We start from the raw sequence: 22,728 nt of genomic DNA, 5'->3' as shown, positions 1-22,728 counted from the left end.
GGGGATCTCGCTTGAGAGACCAATCCACTTTGAGTGTAAACTAAATGAGCCAATGAACATTGGCATGCGATGATTTGCAACAGCAGCACTGCCTCGCAGCGCTAGCATATAATGACCAGCAGGTGCGTCGCATCTTTGTCTTTTGCTTCGGAGCCAGGCGGTGAATGCTGTTCCTGCTCTGCAATCTAATCTGAGAGTGTTTTAACTTCAAAAAACGAGTCTGCTTCTTCAGGAGACTCTTCAAACTGGTGTTGGTGTTACAGCGCTGGCCGCGGCAAAACAGCTGTTTTCACAGCTCAGAATGTTGCGCCTTCAATGAGAATGTGAGTGCTCACATCAGGCTTGCACTATCGTCCTGTTTGTGTAGCCACGGCCATCCCTGGGTGCTTCAGCACCAGAGAGAGCCATTTCCTGAAAGAGCACACACGGTTTGACACTGCGTCTTTTTCAAGATGTCATTCAAACCGTGTGTTTCTGGATGTGGTCGTTTCCTGTCCTCATTTGACGGCCATAATCACTGTTTCACATGCCTGGGCTTGAGCATGTTGAGACTGCAATCGTGGGTGGTTCATGTTCTCACATGAGAGCATGACCACGTCGGCACGTTGTTCGTCTCCCCTTTCTCGTAAAGGCTTGAGCCGCTCAGCGTGGCGTGTGCCGTCGAGCTGCCGGCTGACAGGTTGTCACGGCAACCCATCGCGCGTCATTCAGCGCTCTAGATGCGCGGTCTAGACTCAAGTGCCTCAAACAAGGTAGAGGTCCCTTTGCCTATTTGCCCTTTGCCACCAGAAAAGGGCTACTTTGGCTAATAGCACTGGTGATCTGAGGATTACAGTGAGCGTTCCTCGACGAGACCACCTCCTCGGGCCCTCCACTCCTCTAGCGCATCGCAAACATGCTGAGACTGCATTCGTGGGTGGTTTATGAGAGCATGACCACATCGGCACGTTGTTCGTCTTGCCTTTCTCATAAGGGCTTGAGCGCTCAGCATGCCGTGTGCCATCGAGTTTGACGGCCATGTTCACTGTCTTGCCTGCCTGGCAGCTTCCGGATGGGATTACTGGTCCTTCTCATGAGGGACCAAGCATTTCATTCGGGGCTCCAGGGGAGGATCAGATGTCGATCACTGCATCAGAGAGAGGGCTGTTACGCTCTGGAAAAGAAGATGATGCTGAGTTCTCACTATTATGGTGTGTGTGCTCATGCTGAATCAGATTCAGACACACTTCAGTCAACGGTACCAAATTCTCAGTAAGAGCAGCTTCTCTATCTCTGGGTCTCAAGATGGTGCAGATATGAAGACAGGGTTCTACAGCTCCTACTTCATTGTATCCAAGAAAGGCGGTGGGTTATGGCCAACCTTGGAATTGAGAACCTTGAATCGGGCCCTGCACAAGCTCCCGTTCAAGATGTTAACGCAGAAACGTATTTTCGAATGCATCAGTCCCCGAGGTTGGATTGCAGCAATCAACATGAAGGACGCATACTTTCATGTCTCGATTCCCCCTCGATACAGACCGTTTCTGCACTTTGCGTTCAAGGGACGGGCATACCAGTACAAAGTCCAGCCCTTTGGGCTGTCCCTGTCCTCGCGTCTTTACGAAGGTCGCGGAGATAGCAGCCATTGTTCCACTCTGAGAACAAGGAGTTCACATTCTGAACTATCTCGACGACTGGCTGATTCTGGATCAGTTGTGCGAACACAGGGACATAGTGCTCAGCCACCTCAGCCTGTTGGGCCTTCGGGTCAACTGGGAAAAGAGCAAACTCACCTTGGTGCAGAGGATCTCTTTTCTCGGTATGTAGTTAGACTCGGTCAACCAGACAGCGCGACTCAGAGGAGTGCGTCCAGTCGGTGTTGAACTGCCTGAATTCGTTCAAGAGCAGAACAGCGTTTCCACTGAAATTCTTTCAGAGGCTCCTGGGGCATATGGCAGCCACAGTAACGCCGCTTGGCTTGCTTCATATGAGACCGCTTCAGAACTGGCTTCACGGCCGAGTCCCGAGATGGGCGTGGCAGAGCGGCACGTACCGGATGTCTCTGCCACCGGCTGGGGGGCCACATACAACGGGCATGCAATCTCGGGTCTGTGGACGGGGCCCCAACTGCATTGGCTGATGTGCCAATCGTTGCTTGCCTCGAGTTGCTTGCAGTTGCTTGCTGGGCCGCCTCAAGGGGCCGCTACATGGTAAGAATGTACTGGTCCGTATGGACAGCACTGCGACCGTTCCGTCGATATATGTAGAGATACGGGCTGGGCGACACCCAACACGTTCACTAGATTCTATAGCCTTCGTGTAGAGCCGGTATCTTCCCGTGTACTTGCCTCCAGTGGCCAGTAGCGCAAAGGACCCATTCTTAGTGTTGGCTTGCAACGCCACTCCCGTCCACTGCGCCAGATACGTGCGTCTATTTGTTCCAGTAGTGTTCCCCAGAAATGGCTAATCCTGTTGAGTAGGGTTGGGAACCGAAAACTGGTTCTTATCCAGAACCGGTAGTATTTTTTGAAAAATACCGGAACCGTGCGAAATTCCTAAGTTTTGGTTCCTAAAACGGTTCTGGGCCGATGTGTGGGTGAAGTGCTGGGAGCTTATCCTTTAATAGCGACGTCTCACACTCACCTCATGAATAATAAAATAGTAATGAAAGCACTCGCGCTACTCATATACGTTTTGAGAGAGAGAGAGAGAGAGAGAGAGAGAGAGAGAGAGAGAGAGAGAGAGAGAGAGAGAGAGAGAGAGAGAGAGAGACGATCTCGATCTCGATCTTGATTCAAACACAATCTTATTCCTAAATGACAAAAACTTCACACTGGAACATTCAAATCTGTTTGCGCAATCGCTGAGAGAGCAGTTGTCAATATGAAACAGCTTTACTTTCACAATCTTTTCAACAACACAGTATCGGTATTTTGGTGTTACAAATATTCAAATGATCACAGAAGTACTGAAATAAAAGTTTACAGTTTGAGAATAAACACTGATGTCTACGGTAGCAACCAAAACAGAGTAAATCACCTTTTGAAAGTCGCTTCAAATAACGAAAATTCGCTTAAGACTTTACTAAATGTATATAATGAGCGAGTACATGATGAATGCCTTTTTTCAAACCGTGTTTTTGTCTTATCCTGAATCACTACGTAAAGCCTGTAATAAGCGTTTATACTCGGACTAGCGCAGTGCCTGAGTGATTCACCTGCGTCATAGAAATAAACATAGAGAAGTAGCTCTGGCTACAATGTTCTTCTGCAAGACGCATGCAGTTCTGTTTATTTAACTGCTAGAGCACTGATTCATCCAGTAATGAAGTGAAGTCTTTATGAATCAATCATTCAAATCGAAATATTATGTTTCACCTGTCTGGATCTTACATGTGTGTTCAAGCATATTCTACCCCTTCTGAGAGGGTATTCTCCACTGCTGGAGATACAATAAGCTATAGGAGAGGTCCCAAATTATCCTAGAGAATGCAGAAATATTTATTTTCCTTCAGAAAAATGTATTATTTTAAATAATATGTTGAATTTGTTGACATTACCAGTCTGTTAAACTTATTTGACAAGTATAAGAAATAAACACAAAAAGGATTGTGCATTTTCCCCTTACTACTATTTTTTATTTTTTATTAGTTGTTTTAATAATTTGTATTGAATGGAAACCGGAACCAAAACCGGAATCGTTTGGCGGAACCGGAATCGGAATCGGAAAATGTCTTACGATTCCCAACCCTACTGTTGAGTTCCTCCGTCACCCCTGCGGCAATCAGACGTTGCGGGGCGTCTGACGCCAGGCCTACACTCATATGCATTGTGGAACCTGTGTTAGGCTGGGTGTCCATATGTAGTGGTCCCTGCGAAGACCCCATATGTGTATTTTACCACGGTCCACCTCCTCTGCGGACGAGCCCGTGTCTTTCCCTCGACAGAGTCTGCTCTGTCGTCTCTGCTGGTGTTCTTTCCCCTCTAGAACTAGGCTGGAACCACCCCAGAGACTGCCATTTGTTGCACTACCCTGCTTGGCTAGTCCATATGTGTAACCGCCACAGTAAATCCCTCTGGGTAGGGTGTGGCTTCCGCAGCACCCCCTTCTCCAGGGCACGCTTTCCAAGCGTTATCCAATAAGTCACACTGAGTGGGTCTTGAGGAACAGCAGTGACTGACCTTCTCTGCTTAGAGCTCCTACTTCCTGCCCAACACTGCGGTCAGGCCAGGAGACTCAAGCAGAGCGCTGGAAGGGCCAGCAGCAGTGGCGTGTTGGTAGATATCCCCATATTGTCAGATCACCTCTGACGTACGAAGAGAGTGACTGACGAAGGGGAATGTCTCGGTTATGTATGGTAACCCTCGTTCCCTGAGGAGGGAACGGAGACGTACGTCCTGTCGCCAAGGTTGCTGAGTCTCCGCTGTACGGCCGAGTCACAAAGTCCGGCTCCTCAGCGGAAAAACAAAGATGCGACGCACCTTCTGCTCATTATATGCTCGCGCTGCGAGGCAGAGCAGCTGTTGCAAATAATCGCATGCCAATGTGCATTGGCTCATTTAGTTTACACTCGAAGTGGATTGGTCTCTCAAGTGAGATCCCATATCGTCAGGTCACCTCTGACATACAACTCCTTTCCCTCCTCGGGGTTTTACAGCTGTAAGTTGTGAAGGGATAGATTTGCAATCCATCTTCTTGTTTTTGGAAATCATAGTTTTCTTAAAACCAGCGTACCTATTCTGGTATTTCTGTTACAGACAATGTGACTAAGGGTCTGACCCATGTCAGGAATTCAGTAACAGACTGTTTACTCATTTAGCCTGACTTCCAGAGATTAAATATGTACTTGTTTTGTACTTAATTAATTAATTTGCTCATACAACCAAATTAACCAAATCATATTCTGTAGAAAGAGAATTGACAGTTCAAACTTTATTCACAACTGTGTCTTTAGCATTTGTAGTGACTTAGCATGTTGAATTCTTTATAGGATGTATAGCACCATTGATCACTATATGTGCTCTGTGTGGATGTAGTTTTCATGTTGCAGTGAAGTCCTGACAAAACTCAGCTTTGAAGGGAAAGGTTATTGCCTATGTTTAATCTAATTGTGCTTGCAGGGGTTATTTATTATTTTTAGAGGCATGTAACCATCCCAAAGGAATAGTCTCCAGGAGAGTTCAATAGCGTCCCAGATGTAAAGAGTCTTTCCGGAATTTATGACTCACTTGTGACCCTTACGTGACCCTCACCTGTGACCATTTCTTACGTATAAAAGTGTCAAAGTGTATCCAAGATAATGTTTTTAAGTAACCTAATTTGCGTAAAGAACAGAGCACCATGTTCGGATGCTGATAAAATGATCTGTACTGAACAGAACCTGTAGAAATGACGTCAACTGATAATCCATATTACTACAAGTACTAGTGTTTCTGTATCCAAAGTTAGTTTGAGGCTAAATACAATGAATGAACTTAACATAGTTATACTTTATCATTTTATATTATATATTTATATTTTTTTCCCCTCAAATCATTCCAGGGCTATGTTTAACACCCTTGTTTTAAATCACCCATAGAACACAATAGTTTTAGTGTGATAGGGAAGTGTACTTTGTGCTGTTGGAAGTACTGAGCAGCTCCCACCCCGCCTGGCTCCTCTGCGGACCACAGCACCGTCCTCAGTGTTCTTTTAGGACGCAGCCCTGGGGACCCAAGCAATAGACAGTATGAGCCAACCTAGTAAAATTTCAGAATACATTTTCATAATGCAGACACTGTTATATTGCCTCACCGGCTGAGATCAAGGTTAGTGGCTTTCATCAATCTGATCATAAGCAGAAAAGGACAGGAGAATATTACAATTAATTTTAAAATAAAAGTGCATTTGTAAGGTCAGGTTCACACATCAGAGACTTCATGCTGATTATTCTGGGAAGACAGTGCTTGATGATCCAGGCACTTGATAACTTGTCTGTACTTCTAGCAGAGTGGAATCTGTGAGAGATATTTTGGGCTTAATTGTGTTGGGCTTTCTTAATGATACAGGTGGGAGAACAGTCCATCTCCTGAACTGCTAGGTATATATGAAAACTGGCCACTGTGTCCAAGTCAAATGGCACATCAGAGGATGTGTCCAAGAAAACATAATATTCCAAAACATGCTAATACGAGTAGATTTATGGATCCTGAGTAAATAGTTTACACTGTTGCAATAATAAAAGCTTACATAGTAAAAATAGAGCCAAGGACTCTGAACTGAATGATGTTGAACATTTAAAATGTTGTCGAGAATGCTTACTCTACCAGCACTGAAATTAATAATGTTGTCTGTGGTTATTGTGCACCATTATAGCTTTATTTTGCCAGTGTTTGTGGACGCCCCTTGCCAAGAGAAAGATCTTAAATACAAATGAGCACAACCCTCTGTATTGCCTGTGCAATAAAGCAACAATAGAGAGGAGAGGGGCCAAGAGACTCACACTGCATTACATACTGACACTCAGCAAGAATTTTAATAATCTCCATTATAATGGAATATTCTCTATACACTGCACTACTTCTACAGTTGCTGCAGATGCCTGCAAAACCAAAACATTAACAATTACTTTAAATAGTAATTAAAACAATAATAAAATAAAACAAATTATAATTATAATGTTTTTTTTAAATGCGAATTGAAACACATGCATCTAACACAAAGCATTTTTATTGATAATTCATGGCTAATTTTTAGCAGAAATATTACATGGTTTTATACAGTGGCATTATACATAACATATATTTTTAGACCTGGATAAGTTTGTTCTTACCTGTTATTTTGACATGATCTCACAAGTATTTGTATGTATTTTACATAAAGTACATATACATAGATACTTCAATTTAATATACTGACGTATTGACAGCATTTAAACAAATTATTTATGTAGCAGAAACTTTACAGCTGTAAAAAATTGTTAAGAATCCTCATTTCATTTTATTTTAATACTGAATTTATGAAATTAATTGATTGTGTTACATTGTTTTTATGTTACGCTGCTGTAATTGTTTAATCACTACTATTATTTCACCTGCCATTGTATACAAAAGGCATTTTTTTATAAATATGCTGTGCCTCAAAAAATGACTATAAAATACACCAAAAATGCTGTTAACTACGATCCATTGCTTCAGGCCATCTGTCAGTACGCTGTAAACGTCAACATGTTGTGAAGCGTGACGTAAGTGCGTTGTGAAACTCGGTTGCTATACGAAAGCACAAAGGAGCGATCCTTCTCGTGTGAGTTTCACAACACACTTACGTCATGCTTCACAACATGCTGACGTTCACAGCATGAAGATAGTTGGCCGGAAGCAATGATTTATAGTTTAAAAAGTTAAAAAGTTTAGAATTTTTCTCACACACACCTACTGGTTCACTTTAGAAGACATTGATTTATCACCTGGAGTCGTATGAATGACCATTATGAGCAAATAATGATCGAATTTTTCTATCATGATAGAGTATCCCTTTAAATTCGACTCTGTATCTCATTCAAAACTATTGTATTCTGCCAGAGAGAACTATGAATGCAACACATGATTTGGACAACTATGTTAGTTCTTTTTAACATTTTCAAAATAAACTGAATGAATTATTGTGATTACACTTACGTGTTTCTTAAGTTTTTCTTTACACTGTAGATATTTTTTAAGAAATTAGTTGGGATCAGATTTAGAGGTAAGAGTGGGATTAGTGGCTCAGAAATATATATTTAATGATATATTGTAACTAAAATGGTCAATGTACCATTTTCCTCTCATTACATTTTATATATTCTTTTTATACTCTATAAAAGTGGTTATGAGTAGGCATGGGGTTAGGAGTTAAGGGATCTAAACTATATCAATAAAATATAAAGCAACTATACAAATACATTTGTCTAGATAGATGCTTAGAATGTTTCTCACGTGTATATCAAAGTCACTGGCACTTAAGTCAGGTGCACACTGTGCGATTTTGGCCACGATTTGACCGTCTGAGACAAATTTTGCAAATCCTAAAAGATTCCTCTGATCCTTGGCTAAAATCTGAAGTCTTTGATCGTTAGTTTAACATGTTCACAGACAGCCGATTAATGACTGTTGCGATCAAATTTGACCTCAGATGAAATTCTGGCAGTGTCAGAAGATTTGACTCACAGTCCTGCAGTGTGACTTCTCCTACGACGACCGTCAAATTGTCTTCGTTTTTAAAGACAAGCCATGACCAAAAGTAACAAAAGAGATTTCTTTGTAGCCACCATTTCAATCCGCGTGTAACGCAGCTCACATCACCGAATGTGTCATTGATTGATGATGTAAAACTCCGGACAAGTTCTCTTTCATGCGTCTGTTTTTGACTGCCGCACAGTCTGACATTAATGTCAACTGAGTGTGACATGGCTTACAGCGATTATCATGTTCTTACAGTCTGATAAGCAACAATCGTAAAGGACTATTATAAATCATAGTGTGCACCCGGCTTTAGTCATGTGATGGAGAGAGAGAGAGAAGTTCTTCAAATGTTACCATCTTTACAGGTCTCACCTAAGTCTCTGATCAAAGAAAGTGCCTCCCAGGAAATGGCGACTCCACCTCCATCATCCATAGCGCCCTGACCCACGTCCCAGCTGTCCAGGTGACCACTGAGCAACACCACCTGAAAGAGAACCAGAGCAAAAAGCATTAGAATGAACAGTAAAATAAATATTTAATAACATATTTTCTCAGCATCGTTTCTTTGTGTGTTTTTTTTATTTTTTATATTGTTACACAATTGTTTATTCATGTATAAAAAGGGTTTACATAACAGACTGTAAATTGAAAAAAGGCTTCCTGTCAAACTTTTCCAGATGTTGGCTGTCAGTCTAAATGGATCTTGTCAAACCCAGGCCACAGTTAAAGACTTTAGACTGATGCTCTAAATTAGATTTAAAGTCTAAACATCCTGCTCTCACCTCCCATAGTTCTAACATTGGCTAAAATATCTCCCTTTGCATCTCCCACCAGTTTACATTCACTTTCAGCAGAGCTACATAAACTTTAGGAAAATAGCTTACAAATAATTCTCCCATTGCGTTTCTCTATAGCCTCCATGGGCTGGTCAAGGAGCTTGGAAATGTATGGCAATAAAAGCATGAATGCTTTTAAAAATCATGAACATTTGGGGAATGAAACTCAAACAAAGTCTGTTTTTGAGACTCGCCTCAGTTAAATGAGGGTTTTTCAGAGAATTTTGTCAAAATCCCATTGGCAAATATACAAATGTGGCCTGGACATCAGCAAATCAGCTACAAGCTTTCTCCTTCCAAATATATTTTTGAATCCTGTGACAGATTTTGTCTATAAATGACATTATCATTTTGTTGTCAGTATCATAACAGGTTAACTCCCAATAGCATGAGAAAAGGCTAACATTAATCAGTGCCAACCATCTGTGAGTTTCAACGGCTGAACTCCAGAGCAACAGCCAACGAGCCAAAATTACAAAGACATTGCAAAATTACAAAAAAAATTCTGTAGTGGCCATTCTTTTGTGTTCAATGGAGAATAAATGATCTCATCAACTGTTAGACTTTGCGCTCTTGTGATCAAGACACCAGAAGGACGCAGATGGAAGCGTCTAGGTGAAAGCAATTCCAACTGTTCTTTAGTGCTACTGAATTATTGAAGAGCAGACAAATTGGCTCGTTATTTTGTCATCCCCGTGCCATCTCAAACCCGTGTGGTGTTGCCGTTTTCATTCTGAAGACATTTTGAATAATCTTTATGCAGCTCTTTTACAGCTCTATCAGGGCTCTACACTGATACCATTTCGGACGCATTTGCGACTGAAAATAACTGCGTGCGACTGTGAAAAAATGTTTGCACGCGCACCAGTGCGAGTGACCCGATCGATTCTCATGAATAGATCCATATTAGATTAGATTATGGTTAAATAGTTTCAAACAAAGCCACACCAGAACTGTTGCGCATCTCCAAGCAATGGTGATTCTTGAATGAATTGTGTTTTGAATTGATTAAATGAATGATTCACACATTAAGACTTCATATTTACACTTTACATAGACTGTTTCCATTTAAAATATCAAACTTTTAAAGTTTAATTCAAAATTAAATTCAAAAATTATATTTAAAACATTCATACAACACTATTTACCCATGAGCTGCATTAAACAGTTGATGTAAATGTGTCTAAATACCACTTCCGATGGAGCTTCTGTGCTACTTTTGCAGTGCAAAGATGGATTTTTTGATAATTTCATTTGATTGGTAACAGTCTGATTGGGTCTTATTGTTCTAACTGAATTTGTTTAAATTAACATTTAAAAACAAAATTTCTGTTTTAATTAAAGAAATTGACAATAGATGATGCAGACATTTAATAAGATTTGAAAAATTGCTCTTATAATGGGAAAAAAAATGCTCCTGGAAATGAATTTAAAGGGGCAAATATCGCCCTGTAATGGGAAAGTTAATGTCTGTTATTGATCGTGGGTGCTCCTAAATTTTAGACTGTGCTCCTAAAAAAAAATTATTAGAAAAATGTTAGCATAGAGCCCTGAGTATACAGAAAAAAAGGTCATAATGGCAACTGTCAAGCTCCAAAAAGGACAAAGAGCACCATTAAAGTAGACAATATGATTTTTGCACTATTTCTCAAGTCTACAGAAGTCATACGATAGCTTTGTGTGAAGAAAAAAAAGATAGACATTTCTATTATTATTTACTTATAATCTTCTGTTTACCAAATCTTTGAAATGTCATTCACATTTTGTGTTTAAACGGCCTGTACGATTTTTTTAAAATAAAGTTTTATTTATCATGGATCATATTTATCATATTGATCAAAAGTGACAGTAAAAACTTGGTACAAAAATATTTCTTTCAAATAAATGCTGTACTTTTCATCAAGCAATCACGTATTCCAAAATAATATTAGGTAGCACTACTGTTTTCAACATTGATAGATAATAAATATTTCTTGAGCAGCAAATCAGCATATTAGAATGATTTCTGACGGATCATGTGACACTGAAGACTGGAGGAATGATGAAAATTCAGCTTAGTCATCACAGGAATAAATGACAATTTTAAATTACATTAAAATGGAAAACTAATTTTAAATTGCAATAATATTTCTGTTGTGACGAGGCAGACTCAGAGAGATCCATTTGCAGCTTTTATTAAGAATAATCAAAACAGGCAAGGTCATCAATAGCAGACAGGGCAATGCAGAGGAGACAGAGACAAACCAGGTAGACGAGCTAAGGATCAGGGCAGGCAGCAACAATCAAAGTCCAGTAAACAATCCAGGTCAGGGCAGGCAGCAAGGGTTCAGCAGAAATAGGCAGTCCAAGGTCAAACACAGAAATCAAACACAGGGAAATAGCGCTCAGAGATGATGGCCGGGGCAAATCAAGACTTCGCAATGTGTGTGTGTGTGTGTGTGTGGAAGTGGCTTATATGTGTGTGTGAATGAGATGCAGGTGTGTTGTGCAATCAGTCCCAGGTAAGAGGCATTATGGGAATTGGAGTCCGGAGAAAAGTTAATACTCTGGTGACGGCTCCCTCCGGTGGTGAAGAGGAGGTGGAGAGGAAGCCTGCTCTGTAACAGAGCCGTGGGAGAAAAAGTGGGAGAAAAGTGGGAGAAATGCGGTAATTAGCGGGCAGGTCAAATCGAAAGGATACTGGAGAAATTTGTTTAATAATTTGGAACAGACCAACATACCTGGGACTGAGTTTGCGACATGGAAGTCGGAGTCTGAGGTCTCTGGTTGAGAGCCATACCCATTGGCCGGATTGGTACTCTGGAGCGGAGCGGCGATGACGATTGGCCTGAAGTTCTTGACGTCGAACAGCATGCAGTAGGTGAGTGTGTGCTTGATCCCAGACCTCTTCACTCCTTTGTAGCCATTCTGTGACTGATGGTAAATCAGTGGGTTCGCCGGACCATGGAAAGAGTGGAGGTTGGAAGCCTACGATACATTTAAAGGGTGTGATGCCAGTAGCGGGTTTGATGAGGGACTTCTGAGCATATTCGGCCCAGAACAGGTATCGACTCCATTCGTTTTGATGTCGTTGACAATAAGAGCGTAGGAAGCGGATAACATCCTGGTTGAGACGTTCAGTTTGTCCATTGGATTGCGGATGGTGACCGGAAGTGAGACTGATATTGACATTGAGGTGCTTGAAGAAGGATGTCCATACCCTAGAAGTGAACTGGGGTCCTCAGTCAGAGACGATGTCCTCAGGAAGGCCGTAGAAACGGAAAACTTGATTGCACGGTAGTTCAGCGGTTTCTAATGCAGTTGGAAGTTTGGGCAGAGGAATTAAACGGCAAGCTTTGGAGAAACGATCTACTATGGTGAGTATGGTGGTATGACCTTGGGAGTTTAGTAAGTCGGTAATGAAATCAATGGCAATGTGTGACCAGGGGCGTTGAGGTATGGGTAGAGGTGTGAGGAGTCCTGCTGGTAGTTGTCTGGAGGCTTTGGATGTGTTACAGGTGATACAGTTCTGAATGTGTTTGGTAGTGTCCGAGTGTAAAGTCTGCCACCAGAAGCGGTTTCTGAGTAGCTGTATTGTGGCTGTAATTCCTGGGTGTCCTGAACTGGGTGTGGAGTGTACCTGATCGATCAAACGGGAGCGTGCGGATTCTGGAACGAATAGAAGACCTTCAGGGCATTCAGAGGGAGGTTCGGTTTGGTGATTGAATTGTTCAATTTCTGTGATGATATCCCACTGTACTGGAGCCACTAAGAGGTTCTCTGGAATGATGTTTTCCTCAATTGAGGGTTGAACGGGTTCCTCGCTCACACGGGAGAGTGCATCAGCTTTACTGTTCTTTGAACCTGGTAGATAGGAGACAGTGAAGTTAAATCGGGCGAAGAACAAGGCCCACCTGGCTTGTCGTGGGTTCAGTCGTTTAGCTGATCGGAGGTACTCAAGATTCTTGTGATCGGTGAGGATAACGAACGGTTGGGTCGTTCCCTCCAACCAGTGCCGCTACTCCTGGAGAGCAAGTTTCATGGCCAGTAGTTCACGATTTCCAACGTCGTAATTTCGCTCTGCTGCAGTTAATTTTCTGGAAAAGAAAGCACAGGGAAACATCTTTTCTGGGTTACCTTGACGTTGGGATAGGATGGCTCCCACCCCGGTGTTGGAGGCATCTACCTCTACGATGAACTGGAGCTCAGGATCAGGGTGTTTTAGAATGGGAGCCGAAGTAAACAGTGTCTTGAGGTTGTCAAATGCTTGATGAGCTTCATTGGTCCAGTTGAGATGGGAGGTATGGCGTTTGGTCATGGTTGTGAGAGGGGCGGCTACTGTACTGAAATTCCAAATGAAACGTCGGTAGAAGTTTGCGAACCCCAGGAAACGTTGCATCTCTTTAACGGTGTGAGGTGATGGCCAATCCAGAACTGCCCTTACTTTCTTCTCATCCATGGCCACTCCCTCCTGACCGATTACGTACCCCAGGAATGATGTGCTTGTCTGGTGAAACTCACATTTCTCTGCTTTAACGTAGAGTTGATATTGTAGCAGACGTTTCAAGACCTTCCTGACGTGTTGAACGTGTTCTTCTAGGGAATTTGAGTAGATCAGGATATCGTCAATGTAAACTATTACCCATCTGTCCAACATGTCCCGAAAGACGTCGTTCATGAAGGACTGGAACACGGAAGGACTGTTAGACAGGCCGAAAGGCATAACCAAATATTCATAGTGCCCGCTACTGGTCGAAAAGGCCGTTTTCCATTCATCACCCTCACGGATACGAATCAGGTTGTAAGCATTACGAAGATCCAACTTGGTATAGTATTTGGCCTGGCGGAGCTGCTCTAGAGCGGTCGGAACGAGAGGTAAGGGATAGCAAAACTTTACAGTAATATCATTTAGCCCACAATAGTCAATACATGGTCTCAAACTTCCATCCTTTTTCTTGACAAAGAAGAAGCCGGCTGATACAGGAGAGGTTGATGGTCTGATAAAACCCTTGACCAGTTCTTCTTCAATGTATTTTTTCATGGCTTCAGACTCAGGTTGAGATAATGGAAAGAATTCTACCTTTAGGTGGTGTAGTACCGGGAAGGAGATCGATGGCACAGTCAATGGGGCGATGTTCGGGAAGTTGTGAAGCTTTTTTCTTGCTGAAAACCTCGATGAGATCAGTATATTCAGGAGGCAGGGAGATCTTGTTCGCATCCGGAGTGGGTGTAACTGGAACAGGGGGAGTAACACGAGTGATTTTTGACAAACACTGTTTGTGACATGTAGTATCCCATTGAATGATTTGACCGTCTCTCCAAGATACGTGAGGATTGTGGATACGCAACCAGGGCAGACCGAGTATGATGGAGTGATGTGGAGCTTGAATTACATAGAATTGAATTGTTTCTGAGTGCAGGGTACCGATGTGCATCTTTATCTCCTCAGTCAGTCGTTGAATTTCTCCTCCTCCGACGGGACGGCCATCTAGCGCCTCTACTGTTAAGGATGAATGACAAGGTTTTAATTTCAACTGATGAAAAGATGCAAAATCATGAGCGATGAAGTTCCCAGAAGCTCCTGAGTCGAGCATAGCAGTAGTGGTAATGATTTTGTCCCGGATGGATAATCGAATAGGTAATAAGAAACTGGAACTGAGTATATTCTCTTTGGTGTTAGGACTCACCGAGTGAGACTTACTGTCCGGACGGATGGGACAGGATACTCTCATGTGACCTGGCTGGCCACAGTACAGGCAAAGGCGGTTCTGCTGGCGGCGTTCTCGTTCCTCTGGAGGGAGGTGAGTATAGCCCAACTGCATGGGTTCGTGAGCGGTGGTTTCGTGAGTGTAGCGAAGTGACGTTCTGACCTGGTGTCGAGAACGTATTAGATTATCAACCTGGATAGTGAGATCAATGTACTCATTCAGATTCCTACCCTCGTCTCAGCAGGCTAATTCGGACTGTAACTCGACTGATAATCCTTTTCTGAACAGGGTCTTCAGTGTGTCCTCTATCCAGTTGGTCTGAGCAGCAAGAGTACGAAAGGTAAGTGCAAATTCAGCAGCGGTGTTTCTTCCTTGAGAGAGGTTTAATAACTGTTTTACCAGACTTCCTCTTGCAGTGGATTGTTCAAAGACATTACGAAATTGCTGAAGAAATGCTGCGAAAGATGAGAAGGAGGAACCCTCGGGTCTCCAAACTGCCGTAACCCATTCGAGTGCCTTTCCGGTGAGTAGTGAACAGACAAAGGCAATGCGCCCCGCATCATTGGAATAAAATGAGGGTTGTTGATCAATGTAAAGTGTGCACTGGAGAAGGAACCCCTTACATTTGGCTGGATTCCCATCAAATTTCTCTGGAAATGCGAGACGAGGGTTGGCTGATGCATTGACAGAGTAGGCATGTGCACATTGTGTTTGTTCTGTGGTAGCGTTTACGGGTGACGCTCGGAGATCTTGAAGTGTTTGCACAAGATCCTCAGTGAGAGAAGTGAGACGGTTCAGCTGATGGTGATGTAGTGATAATTGCGTGGCTTGGGCAGAAAGCTCAGTGGTAAGGTGCATGATAGCCGCTGGATCTTGTGGTGGCGAAGTCTTCTGTTGTGACGAGGCAGACTCAGAGAGATCCATTTGCAGCTTTTATTAAGGATAATCAAAACAGGCAAGGTCATCAATAGCAGACAGGGCAATGCAGAGGAGACAGAGACAAACCAGGTAGACGAGCTAAGGATCAGGGCAGGCAGCAACAATCAAAGTCCAGTAAACAATCCAGGTCAGGGCAGGCAGCAAGGGTTCAGCAGAAATAGGCAGTCCAAGGTCAAACACAAAGGTCAAACACAGAGGCCAAACACAGAAATCAAACACAGGGAAATAATGCTCAGAGATGATGGCCGGGGCAAATCAAGACTTCACAATGTGTGTGTGTGTGGAAGTGGCTTATATGTGTGTGTGATTGAGATGCAGGTGTGTTGTGCAATCAGTCCCAGGTAAGAGGCATTATGGGAATTGGAGTCTGGAGAAAAGTTAATACTCTGGCGACGGCTCCCTCCGGTGGTGAAGAGGAGGTGGAGAGGAAGCCTGCTCTGTAACAATTTCACAATATAACAGTTTTTTACTGTATTTTTAATCAAATAAATGCAGATTTTTGAGACTTCTAATAAGAGGTCTTTCCAAAAACATTAAAAAAATCTCAAACATTTGAATGTTAGTATAAATAATAACAACATATATATATATATATATATATATATATATATATATATATATATATATATATATATATATATATATATAAAATAATGAATAAATTACAATGACATAAATAAATACATTTTGAGAAAATAATGAATAGAATTCTTATTTACTCATTCCAATACTTTTTTTTATCCCTTGACATTGATGTAAGACAACAGTCATTGGTAACCCGAACATGAAATGTGGAAGTAAAAATGACATAATTTCCAGTATTATGCCACCACTTACTCAGAATCAAGAACATCTAAAAGTCTGACGTAAAGCTCTAAAAGCTTTACGTCAATGCACAAATCATCATAAAACTTTGTGTAACATCTAGTAATTTCTGTAATCCTCTTCAAAGCCAAATCGCAAACAGAAGCTATTTTCCACTTCTTTCAAGTATAAAAAGCAAACAAACAAAACGTTAACCTGAGTTGAAGTAAGACCGGTAATGCATACATTACTGGTTTGGCAGAAGGACCGGCCTAAATTGATGTGGTCCTAAAATATGGAACTGATGGATTAACCTAAACATGTTTTTGTGCATAAAGGAAAATAAAAATATTTTTCTAATTGCAGTTTTGGTTTTTTAATATACGTCAAACTAATTTTGCTAAACAGCATTACTGACTAGCAATAATCATGCCGTCTGGCCCAACACACACCATGAGGTTGTGAAAAAAGGAAAAGATAATGTGAGATTTAGTAGTGAGTACGGAGACAAGGGAAGATCTGTCTTCAAATTAAACTTAACTTCCTAATAACTATGTGACAGGGTGAAATGCAAGGGCTGACTGACCTCATAATTAAACACTATCATGTCACCGTTAATGAGCTCTGACAAGATGAGGCTATTAATTACGAGGCACTGAAATATGAATGAGGGAGTGAAATTAAGAGAGTGCACAGAGAGAGGAAGAGTTGAACCTAATGAGCCCGCTGTACAAAGGGAATCATATGAAACACTTATTCAATATCCTGCAGCAAATCTGGATAAGACAGGGGCCAACACCTAGAACTAGCTGAACAATCAAGATGTGTAAATGAAAATGAACACACATGCTGTGCTGATCAAATTAATGTAACTTCAGTTTTATATTTGGAACAAAATCATAAAGTATTAAGTTAAAGAATTAAGTCTCACTTAAAATGTTACTGTATGAACAGCATTGAATTGCATACAAAATAACAAACCAAGAGGCAACAGAGGTGCAATGATACCAGAAAATTATTCTTAACTGCTATTTTTCTATTATTTTAATATGTTCCTCAAGGTTTATTTATTATAGGCCTGGTTTCACAGACAGGGCTTAGATAAAGCCAGGATTAGGCCTTAGTTCAATTAGGACATTTAGGCCCGGTTTCACAGACAGGGCTTAGACTAAGCCAGGATTAGACCATAGATCAATTAGGACATTTAAGTAATTTTTATAAACATGCTTAGAAAAAAACATTACCGATGTGCATCTTAAAACTAAAAAGGCACTGATATATTTTTAAGATCAGTCAGTGCAAGTTTATTTCAGTGGAAACAGCTCAGACTTACATTTTAGTCTAGGACTAGTCTTAAACCCTGTCTGTGAAACCAGGGGATTAGAACATTATTTTAAGATATGTCAGTGGAAGTTGCTTTCAGTTAAAGCCGCTTAAAAATGCATTTTAGTCTGGGACTAGGCTTAAACCTTGTTTGTGAAACCGGGTTAATATAAAGTCATATATTTGCAAAAAATATATATATTTTCAACCCTCATTCAACTCATTCTGATCTCTATTTGACTTGTTACAGAGATGTTACTTAATAAAAAAAAAATAAAAAAAGTCAAGTCATTCATAATCATAACAGATCACACAGAGTGTTTGAGCACATCCCTAGTGATAGTAATATGTACTATATGAAGTGTTATGCTGTAATGTTTAAAGGTTATGCATACTTTAAGAGGTTATTTATGATGATTTTTAAGAAATTATTTATAGGAATTCAAATTAAGTTTTGTCTTTAGTACAATCTTAAGAAATGTTTTTGGGAATACAAAATATTCTTAAATTATTCTAAAGTTTTCATTCTTAAGAATGTTTTGTGAATCCAGCCTCAGAAGCCTGACACTTAATTTGGACCATCGAGTATATAAACTAATACGTTTGACAACCACAAAGCGTTCAAATACATTTTGTAGTCATTTTGTCTTCTTCTCAAACAGCAACATTACACACTAACTAAAAGTTGAAAAAGTGAAAACGCATAATAAGACACCTTTAAATTAAATGGCATTTGCTTTATTTTGTCCTATAATGCGATGATATCCATACAAGTGACCAAACATGTTTTGGGGTCAATTTTAACCATAAAAGGCACTATTTACTATTAACTATTAACATAGCAAAGTTTCATGTGGGTACACTGTGGCAGTGATGTAATGAAAAGGGGTGTGCTGTACACAATCTAAATACTGAAAATGCATCATGGATCAATAACCATACAAATACATGAAACATAAAGAGATCATTTACCCAAAAATAAAAAATTCTTTCATAATTTACTCACCCTCATGCTGTTCCAAACCTGTAGAGTTTGACTTTCTTTGGTGGAACTCAAAAGAAGATATTTTGAAGAATGTTGGTAACCATTTTAGTAACAGTTTTAGTTACCAATGACTTCCATTATGTGGACAAAAAACCCTTAGACATTTCTCAAAATATCTTCTTTTATGTTCCACAGAAGAAGAAAAAATCATATCAGGTCAAGAGGGTGAGTAAATCATGACAGAGTTTTCATTTTTAATTGCTTAATGTTATTATAAAAGTTATAATATATTATGTTGTATGTATGTATGAAACTGAGAAAAAGTGAAACACATGCAGTTCCATTAGCTTTTCTGAAACTTATAACTAAAGGGGGCGATGGGGGTTTTTTGGTAAGTGAATTCTTCTTTCTAAATACTTAGGAATGTGGCTGTAAAACACATTAAAAGTGCTTCTCTCTTTTAATATTGTGACAAACATCAACCTATGGTTAAAACTGAAAGACTGCATTGACCAAAAAAAAAAAACCAGTAGAGATGTTTGACTGGTCCACCACAACAAAAATGCTTTCCATAAACAACAATGCTCTTATTCTAACCAGACTGGCATCATCCAGACCCCTAAATTAGTTTTACCTACATTTGGACATCTCATTTGGACACACTCCCTGTTTTTCTGGTTGATGAAAAAACATACTTCAAGTTTAAAAACATTTGTGTAACTACAGGAGATGTTATATTCCCCAATTTATTGAACATGGATGTTTACAGAAAGGGAATTGTGTAACACGAAAGTCATCATAAATATGCCTGTGGACAGACTGACAGAAAGATAGAGGTTACACAAACTGTCCCTCATTCACTCTCTCCACCCCCACCAATTCCTGGAACTCCATCATTGTGTGTGCAGCGTTTAGCGCAAAACCAGAGAGTGGTTTAAAGAACGTGTGGTGAGAGAATGAGCAAGCTTTAAAAGCGGGTGAGGGGAAGAACTCGCTGTGAAATGAACAGACTATATGCTCAGTAAATAATTTGCAAATCAACCTTGTGCTGACTTTTTTGTCGTAATTCAAATCATCATGAAATGATGGACAAAACAAAAGAAATCGACAGACAGAGATGAAATGCCTAAGTCCTAGAAATGTCCAAAATGCTGTTGCCTCAAGAACTGTCAGGAATGAAAAACTGATTTTCAAAGTGAGTTAATTATGTCAAAAATACAGTACATTGTTCTGTTTCAAAAGTTTGTAGGCAAAGATTTGACAAGTAGTGTATCTGCGCATTTAGGTGTCAGTTCCAATAATGAACAAATAATCATCATTAATCATAATTTACTGAGAAAATAATTCATTTCAATTTAGCCAGATTAAAGCATTGAATAAGCATCACAAAAGTATATTTAAAAGACAACTATATTACATAAGTCTAACACTGGCCAACAGTACGCAGCAACAATCCATTTTGTATTAAAAAAATGTCTAAAAAATTGCTCTCTGTAAGGATGGTTTGATGACTTTGTTCTGAGTTTATTCTAGTAGCAGCCAGGGCTGTGCTGGCAGCAGAATTAACAAAAATATGGGTCCCACTTTATATTAAGTGGCGTTAAGTACTATGTACTTACACAAAAAAAATAAGTACAATGTACTTATTGTGTTCATGTTGTATTGTAAAGCACTTTTGCTGCTATTGAGGTGTGATACGGGTAAGGTTAGGGACAGGTGTGGTGGATTGGGTAGGTTTAAGGTGTAAGGGAAGGGTCAACTGTGTAATTACAAATGTAATTACATAAATTAATTACAGCTGTAATTACATGCAGGAATTTTTCAAATGTAAGTACAATGTAAAAACATGTAGTTACACAATAAGTACATTGTATCAAATGATTAATTTCAATGTAAGTACATGTAAGTACATAGTACTTAAAGCCACTTAATATAAAGTGGGACCAAAATATGATTTGCATTTAGGTGGCAATTCAAACATGCCACAAATTGCTGTCAATAGAGCTTACTTTATCTTGAACCCAGAACATTCCTTTAAAGGAGACATATCATGCTTTTAAATCGTTCCTTTTTACATATAAATCATACATTTGTAGTCTATATAAAGCGGAACTGCAATGCTTGGGTCTGAATTCCTCATTATCATAGCTCCACAGGCCCCTTTTCTACCCCTTTTCTGATGTGCGTCTGAGAGCAACTCGTTTTGGTGCGGTCTCTTTAAAGGGGTGATGAACTGAGAAATCAAAGTTTCCTTGAGCTTTTGACATATAAGAGATCATCATACTATAATAATATCCTGTAAGTTTCAGAACTGAAAACTACCTTGTTAGTCCAATAAAAGCTTTTATAGACATCAGGCTCAGCAAACGACTCGTTTTTCAAAGTGGGGAACTATGACGTCAAAGAGGATAAAACACCGCCTCCACAAAAGAAGATAAACGCCTACTTCAACACGGCCTGTTTAGCCCCGCCCACCGATTCGCCCAAACATGCTAAATAACATAGGACGACATGATAATTGCTACCGGATCGAGCTACTTCCAAGCAATAAATATGCTGTTTACTAAATATTGTGCAGTGCCTGGTTGTGGAAGAAGACAGTCATAAGCTTCCTTCGGATTCCAGCATGGTTAAACTTTATTAAATCAGTCAATCACAATTTCCCGACGGATCTGCCAGCAACATGTAAGTAACCATGTGTATTCTAATGCCTGATCTGCGATCAGTGATTTCGGTGTAATTATTCAAGTTCAGATATTTCTCTTAAAATCATTCAATACTGTTTATGCATCAGTGACTAAACGATCAACTTCACATAATTTCTCGTAGTATTATGAAAATAATCTTTTTTTAAACTGTTATTAAATTATATAGCCTACAGAAAGCGATCAAAGAACGATCCCTTTCGCCCAAGCTGTCAATCAAACAGCACAGCGCGAGCCGCGAGAGCTTATCTGGACACTTACCAAACTCGTGATGAAATAATGACACTGTTACACTACACAACGAAGCTCTTACTGTGTACTCACATCGTGTTTGCATTGTGATTTGGTGTAAGCATTTGTGAGAGTGCAAAAATTGCGTTGCAATGATAAGATCTTTATTCACGCGATCAACAGACTGTCTGTCATCTGCTCAGTCAGTGCTCATCATGCTGCAACCTTTCATGTGATGGAATAGATTTAAATATAATGCTTTAAACGATACTTTTCACGATTTGTTAATCTCGATAGCTGTAATAGTAAAAACGTAGTAAAAGTTTTCGAGAGAGTTCATGTAATACTAGCTATTTCATTGCAAGCATGTCAGCCAATCACAGCAGTGGGCGTTTACACTGCAGTCTCACAGCAGACACGCCCCTTAAAACGGAGCGTTCAAATCTGAGGCAGAAATCAGGCTTGGGAAAAATGGCTTTTATTTATAAATTATGACAATTTTTTATGTAAAAATCATACTAACATTATAAGGGCACCCCAGGCAACATTATAAAATAATAAAACAATCCAGTTCATGACCCCTTTAAATACAATTGAGACACTTCATACCCCGCCCCCTCTCCAGGATGCAGAGGTGACACTCGGTTCAACTCCACCCCGTTCGGCCATTTTTGTAGTTTGATAGCAGAGATACGATTATCTAGCGGCACAGAAACTTTTTATTCACACGTTATTAACAAAATGTCAACAACGGAAGACTTGTCCAGCCAGCCCATAGACTGTAAAAAAAAGATGGACGACGCCCCTTCGCTCTCTTCCATTGATGAGAACTGAAGCCGCCAGAGTCCCGATATGGCGCTGACATATTGGAACTTGAGTCTGCGCAGTAGCGATCTCGGGACCAGACCTGCGCAGTAGTGAGCAGGAAGTAAAGCCGCGAAATCAACGCTCCGCCCTCACCCGCCTCAGGGATAGTGCATTCTGCACACTTTTTTAAAAATTTATTGCAGTACGACAAGAGGCTTGTTAAAATAAAGTAAA

At 40.4% G+C, this 22,728-nt stretch overlaps 1 protein-coding gene across 1 annotated transcript in view; it reads right to left on the bottom strand.

Annotated features, from left to right (window-relative positions):
• Positions 1–22,728, bottom strand: part of LOC307171808 (carboxypeptidase Q-like) — a 62,663-nt gene that overhangs the window by 10,200 nt on the left and 29,735 nt on the right. Inside the window, exons 5-6 of the mRNA XM_079893668.1 lie at positions 8,550–8,661; positions 5,592–5,683 (exon numbers count right to left, since the gene is read on the bottom strand). Of these exons, the coding sequence (XP_079749794.1) occupies positions 5,592–5,683; positions 8,550–8,661 (204 nt within the window). The remainder of the gene's footprint in view (positions 1–5,591; positions 5,684–8,549; positions 8,662–22,728) is intronic.

Source organism: Squalius cephalus (genome assembly GCF_949319135.1).
Source record: "Squalius cephalus genome assembly, chromosome: 15".
Taxonomy (NCBI): Eukaryota; Metazoa; Chordata; class Actinopteri; order Cypriniformes; family Leuciscidae; genus Squalius; species Squalius cephalus.
This window is presented reverse-complemented; position numbering and strand designations above follow the sequence as displayed.